Raw genomic sequence first — 6,876 nt, forward strand, 5'->3', positions numbered from 1 at the left:
AGGTACTTTCCCGAAAAGGACGACACAAACAACTGGATTCATTATCCTTTTCATGCCCTGCCTCCAGTCCACTTACCGATATCTAAACAAGAGAGCATCGTCAAAATTGCAACAAGCGGTTCTGTGAAAATGTCATTTAAATCAGAAGTTACTGCCAGATTTCTGGATTGGGCTGCGCTCTGAGTATCCTGCCTTGGCAAATCGCACTGTTAAGACACTGATGCCCTTTGCAACGAAGTACCTATGAGAGAGTGGATTCTCAGCCTTCATAAACGTGAAAACAAATACAGGCACAGGCTGTGTGTGGAAAATTATGTAAGACAGACTCTCTTCAATACAACACAACATAGCAGAGTTGTGTGCATCCTGTCAAGCACACCCTTCTCATTAACCTGTGGCGAGTTCTTCACAATTTTCAATAAACAAATAAGGTTTTATGTAAGATGGTGAAATAAAGAGCTAAATTATTTTTTATTATCATCATCATCCTGGTCCTATAAGAGCTCTTTTCACTTTCCACGCGCCGGGTTGTGACAAAAACTCACTCATTCTTATGTTTTCTAAATGTATCGTATAGCGTGTGTGTGGCAGGCTTACAATGATTGCAAAAAAATATATATTTGAGAGTGCACTGACCCTGGTGCTAGAGGGGGTACGCAGCTGGAGGTTGAATGTTTGAAGTAGTACGGAACTATAAAAAGTTTGGGAACCACTGCCCTAGACTTTAAAACATGTTCATCATACAACAACATGTTTAAATACATTTTAAAGACTATAAAATCTCAAACCTTGTTGCCAGGGTGACTGGGTAGAGGTGTCTCTCTGTGGTTGAAGGTAAAGTGTCGTTCAGTCCCGTCTTGGCATGGGGAACCATGGACGGGCGTACTGGTGGTGGGAGCTGACTGGCCAGCCAGCTGGACCACATGATCACTACCACACTCAGGACAGATGACGGTACTTCCTGAAGACGTTGTGTAAATTGACAACAGAAAATAAATACATTGTTTCAAAAATGTGTTACACTTCAATGTGAATACGTACGTATTGGTAAATAAGTGTGTTGTAATGGTTTCATTCTTGTACACAACAATACTTGTTTTAAAAAGGATAAATTCTGTCCATAATCTGCTCTTTAAAAACAGAGTTAATGACTAGACACTTCAGCATTCCCTTGGTGTAGATGTAGTACTCAGCATATACAGTGGGGCAAAAAAAGTATTTAGTCAGCCACCAATTGTGCAAGTTCTCCCACTTAAAAAGATGAGAGGCCTGTAATTTTCTTCATAGGCACACTTCAACTATGACAGACAAAATGAGAAGAAAAAAATCCAGAAAAATCACATTGTAGGATTTTTAATGAATTTATTTGCAAATTATGGTGGAAAATAAGTATTTGGTCACCTACAAACAAGCAAGATTACTGGCTCTCACAGACCTGTAACAACTTCTTTAAGAGGCTCATCTGTTCTCCACTCATTACCTTTATTAATAGCACCTGTTTGAACTTGTTATCAGTATAAAAGACACCTGTCCACAACTTCAAACAGTCACACTCCAAACTCCACTATGGCCAAGACCAAAGAGCTGTCAAAGGACACCAGAAACAAAATTATAGACCTGCACCAGGCTGGGAAGACTGAATCTGCAATAGGTAAGCAGCTTGGTTTGAAGTTATCAACTGTGGGAGCAATTATTAGGAAATGGAAGACATACAAAACCACTGATAATCTCCCTCGATCTGGGGCTCCACGCAAGATCTCACCCCGTGGGGTCAACATGATCACAAGAACGGTCCCCCTGCTTAAGCCAGTACATGTCCAGGCCCATCTGAAATTCGCTAGAGAGCATTTGGATAATCCAGAAGAAGATTCTCCCAATGTCATATCGTCAGATGAAACCCAAATATAACATTTTGGTAAACTCAACTCGCCGTGTTTAGAGGACAAAGAATGATGAGTTGCATCCAAAGAACACCATACCTACTGTGAAGCATGGGGGTGGAAACATCCTGCTTTGGGGCTGTTTTTCTGCAAAGGGACCAGGACGACAGATCCGTGTAAAGGAAAGAATTAATAGGGCCATCTATCGTCAGATTTTGAGTGAAAACCTCCTTCCATCAGCAAGGGCATTGAAGATGAAACGTGGCTGGGTCTTTCAGCATGACAATGATCCCAAACACACCGCCCGGGCAATGAAGGACTGGCTTCGTAAGAAGCATTTCAAGGTCCTGGAGTGGCCTAGCCAGTCTCCAGATCTCAACCCCATAGCAAATCTTGTTGAAAGTTTGTGTTGCCCAGCAACAGCCCCAAAACATCACTGCTCTAGAGGAGATCTGCATGGAGGAATGGGCCAAAATACCAGCAACAGTGTGTGAAAACCTTGTGAAGACTTACAGAAAATGTTTGACCTCTCATTGCCAACAAAAGGTATATAAAAAGTATTGAGATAAACTTTTGTTATTGACCAAATACTTATTTTCCACTATAATTTGCAAATAAATTAAAAATCCTACAATGTGGTTTTCAGGATTTTCTTTTCTCATTTTGTCTGTCATAGTTGAAGTGTACCTATGATGAAAATTACAGGCCTCTCATCTTTTTAAGTGGGAGAACTTACACAATTGGTGGCTGACTAAATACTTTTTTGCCCCACTGTAAAAGGGATATGACTAACTACATTCCAACTACATGTTACAACTGTCAAAAGAAATCTGTAGAACAAACTCTCCCTGAGCTCTGGGCATGTCAGAGCATGTAGTCATTTCAGGTCTGGGTTGTTGAGGACCAGGAGATGAGGGGTAAGCTGATACCAAGTGCTTCAAGCTATCTGTCTCCGCTAATTATAGCGGTTAGTTAGTCGTCTGTGGGACCAGCAGTCAAGAGTTAAAAGACCAACAGGAATGAAAAGCTACATTTGGGGTGTTTGAGGGATTTGTTCTGGTAAATTAGTACTTTAGAAAGAGAGTTGATTGAAGTAGTTGATAGAAGAACCTCACAAGCACCTTCAACGTTTTGACGGCCAACTTATAAGGAAAAATGTGGTCGTTTGGACCATAGCCGTTAGGTCTGTTGCCATAGTTAACTTCAAGAGGTTTTAGAACGACTTGTCATCGGACCTCCGCCCACATCTGTGTGACGTCTGTCAGGGCAGGAAGATAAGGTGATCCTGCACGCTGCCAGTAGAGCCCTGTCCTTAAGATCAGACCTGGAGATCTCTATCAGAGAGATGGAGATGACTGAACATGAGCAAAATAAAAGGACACACCAACATAAAGTGTCTGAATATGGCGTTGGGCCACCACGATGTGCAAAAACAGCTTCAATGCGCCTGGGCATAGATTCTACAAGTGTCTGGAACTCTATTAGAGGGATGCGACACCATTCATCCATGAGACATTCCATCATTTAGTGTTGTTGATGGTGGTAGAAAAACACTGTCTCAGACGCCGGTCCAGAATCTCCGATAAGTGTAGGGATGGGCGATATGGCCTACAAATCACCTCAAAATTTTCAAACTCATGGGCTGAGTAACGATATATAGCTTGATTTTTTAAATCTATATTCTCTAATTAAGATTTGTTTGTACAATTAAAAAGGTCAAATACGCTGCATTTCACAGTCAGTAATAATCTAAGCATAACACACATTCACTAATAATGACTAACTTCTTGCGGCAGGCACTATAGAAAATTAACACAGGTCTCATACAGTGCCTTTGGAAAGTATTCCGACCCCTCGACTTTTTCCACGTTGTTAAGTTACAGCCTTATTCTAAAACAGGTTGGAATAAAAAAACAGAAATATCTTATTAACATAAGTTCAGACCATTTGCTATGAGACTCGAAATTTAGCTCCGATGCATCTTGTTTCTTTCCATTGATCATCATTGAGATGTTTCTACAACTTGGAGTCCACCTGTGGTAAATTCAATTGATATAAGGTCCCACAGTTAACAGTGCATGTCAGAGAAAAAAAACAAGCAATGAGGTCGAAGGAATTGTTCGTAGAGCACCGAGACAGGATTGTGTTAAGGCACACATCTGGGAAAGGGTACCATAACATTTCTGTAGCATTGAAGGTCCCCAAGAACACAGCGGCCTCCAATTTCCTTAAATGGAAGAAGTTTGGAACCACCAAGACTCTTCCTAGAGCTGGCCACCCGGACAAACTGAGCAATCGGGGGAGAAGGACCTTGGTCAGGAAGTGACCAAGAACCCGATGGTCACTCTGGCAGAGTTCCTCTGTGGAGATGAGAGTACCTTCCAGAAGGACAACCATCTGGAGTTGGCCAAAAAGCACTTAAAGGACTCTCAGACCATGAGAACAATATTCTCTGGTCTGATGAAACCAAGAGTTAACATTTGGCCTGAATGCCAAGCGTCATCTGGAGGAAACCTGGCACCATCCCTATGGTGAAGCATGGTGGTAGCACCAAGACAACACAAGAGTGGCTTCGGGACAAGTCTCTGAATGGTGTGCCAAGCTTGTAGCGTCATACCTAAGATGCGATGCTGTAAATCGCTGCCAAAGGTGCTTCAACAAAGTACTGAGTAAAGGGTCTGAAGACTTACAGTACCAGTCAAAAGTTTGGACACACCTACTCATTCAAGGATTTGTCTTTGTTTTTACTATTTTCTACATTGTAGAATAATAGTGAAGACATGAAAACTATGAAATAACAAAATCATGTAGTAACCAAAAAAAGTGTTAAATCGAAATATATTTGACATTTGAGTTTCTTCAAAGTAGCCACCTATTGCCTTGATGACAGCTTTGCACACTATTGGCATTCTCTCAACCAGCTTCATGAATGCATTTCAATTAACAGGTGTGCCTTGATAAATGTTCATTTGTGGAATTTCTTTCCTTCTTAATGCTTTTGAGCCAATCAGTTGTGTTGTGACAAGGTAGGGGTGGGTATACAGAAGACAGCCTTATTTGGGTAAAGACCAAGTCCATATTATGGCAAGAACAGCTCAAATAAGCAAAGAGAAACGACAGTCCATCATTACTTCAAGACATGAAGGTCAGTCACTGCTTTGTCATTATAGGGTATCGCGAGTAGATCGATGAGAAAAAAACAACAACAATTAAATCAATTTTAGAATAAGGCCGAATGGGAAAAAAAGTCAAGGATCTGAATACTTTCCAAAGGCACTGTAAAACAATATCTCAAGCACAAGCCCACATGCTTATGAATAGCCAGCTAATCTTTATATTTAATGTCTAACCAACTTGGATCTAAACTCAGCGAAAAAAATAAAATGTCCTCTCACTGTCAACTGTGTTTATTTTCAGCAAACTGAGTAAATATTTGTATGAACATAAGATTCAAGAACTGAGACAAACTGAACAAGTTCCGCAAACATGTGACTAACAGAAATTGAATAATGTGTCCCTGAACAAGGGGGGGTTCAAAATCAAAAGTAACAGTCAGTATCTGGTGTGGCCACCAGCTGCATTAAGTACTGCAATGCATCTCGTCTACATGAACTGCACCAGATTTGCCAGTTCTTCCACCAAGGCACCTGCAAGTACCCAGATATTTCTGGGGGGGGGGCCCTAGCCCTCACCCTCCGATCCAATAGGTCCCAGACGTGCTCAATGGGAGATCCGGGCTCTTCGCTGGCCATAGCAGAACACTGTCATTCCTGTCTTGCAGGAAATCAGCCATACTGCTCGTTCTGTGCGTGGTGGCATTATCATGCTGGAGGTTCATGTCAGGATGAGCCTGCAGGAAGGGTACCACATGAGGGAGGAGGATGTCTTCCCTGTAATGCACAGTGTGAGATTGCTTGCAATGACGACAAGCTCAGTCCGATGATGCTGACACACCACTCCAGACCATGACGGACCCTCCACCTCCAAAACGATCCCGCTCCAGAGTACAGGCCTCGGTGTAACGCTCATTCCTTATACATTAAACATGAATCCGACCATTGCCCCTGGTGAGACAAAACCGCGACTCATCAGTGAAGAGCACTTTTTTCCAGTCCTGTCTGGTCCAGCAACGGTGAGTTTGTGCACATAGGCAACATTGTTGCTGGTGATGACCTGCCTTACAACAGGCCTACAAGCCCTCAGTCCAGCCTCTCTCAGCCTATTGCGGACAGTCTGAGCACTGATGGAGGGATTGTGCGTTCCTGGTGTAACTCGGGCAGTTGTTGTTGCCATCCTGTATCTGTCCCGCAGGTGTGATGTTCAGATGTACCGATCCTGTGCAGGTGTTGTTACACGTGGTCTGCCACTGCGAGGACGATCAGCTGTCCGCCCTTTCTCCCTGTAGCGCTGTCTTAGGCGTCTCATAGTACGGACATTGCAATTTATTGCCCGGGCCACATCTGCAGTCCTCATGCCTCCTTGCAGCAAGCCTAAGGCACATTCACACAGATGAGCAGGGACCCTGGGCATCTTTCCTTTGGTGTTTTTCAGAATCAGTAGAAAGGCCTCTTTAGTGTCCTAAGTTTTCATAACTGTGACCTTAATTGCCTACCTGTAGGCTGTTAGTGTCTTAAAGACCGTTCCACAGGTGCACATTCATTAATTGCTTATGGTTCATTGAACAAGCATGAGAAACCGTGTTTAAACCCTTTACAATGAAGATATGTGAAGTTTAGATTTTTACTAATTATCTTTGAAAGACAGGGTCCTGAATAAGGGACGTTTCTTTTTTTGCTGAGTTTATTTGCTAGCCAACAAGGTAGAACAGTTGAATTGTTATAAAACACCCTTCTGTTCATCTCCAACTGTTTGAACAGCATGCTAGCCTGTCCATTTTGTTCAGATGTTGAAATCAAGTGGCCTATCTTATTTCTCAGAATAAGAACGAGCTGCCAATTCCTTATGTAATTGTGCTTTATGCTTATTGCACATTTAT

General features: G+C 42.3%; 1 protein-coding gene across 5 annotated transcripts in view; it reads right to left on the bottom strand.

Moving 5' to 3' along the window:
- The window catches only part of LOC124010935 (serine/threonine-protein kinase 11-interacting protein-like), a 54,222-nt gene that overhangs the window by 25,431 nt on the left and 21,915 nt on the right, over positions 1–6,876 (bottom strand). For all 5 annotated transcript variants that reach the window (XM_046323761.1, XM_046323764.1, XM_046323760.1 and 2 more), the window contains one exon: positions 789–961. In XM_046323761.1, coding sequence (XP_046179717.1) covers positions 789–961 — 173 coding nt within the window. The remainder of the gene's footprint in view (positions 1–788; positions 962–6,876) is intronic.

Source organism: Oncorhynchus gorbuscha, linkage group LG23 (genome assembly GCF_021184085.1).
Source record: "Oncorhynchus gorbuscha isolate QuinsamMale2020 ecotype Even-year linkage group LG23, OgorEven_v1.0, whole genome shotgun sequence".
Lineage (NCBI taxonomy): Eukaryota > Metazoa > Chordata > Actinopteri > Salmoniformes > Salmonidae > Oncorhynchus > Oncorhynchus gorbuscha.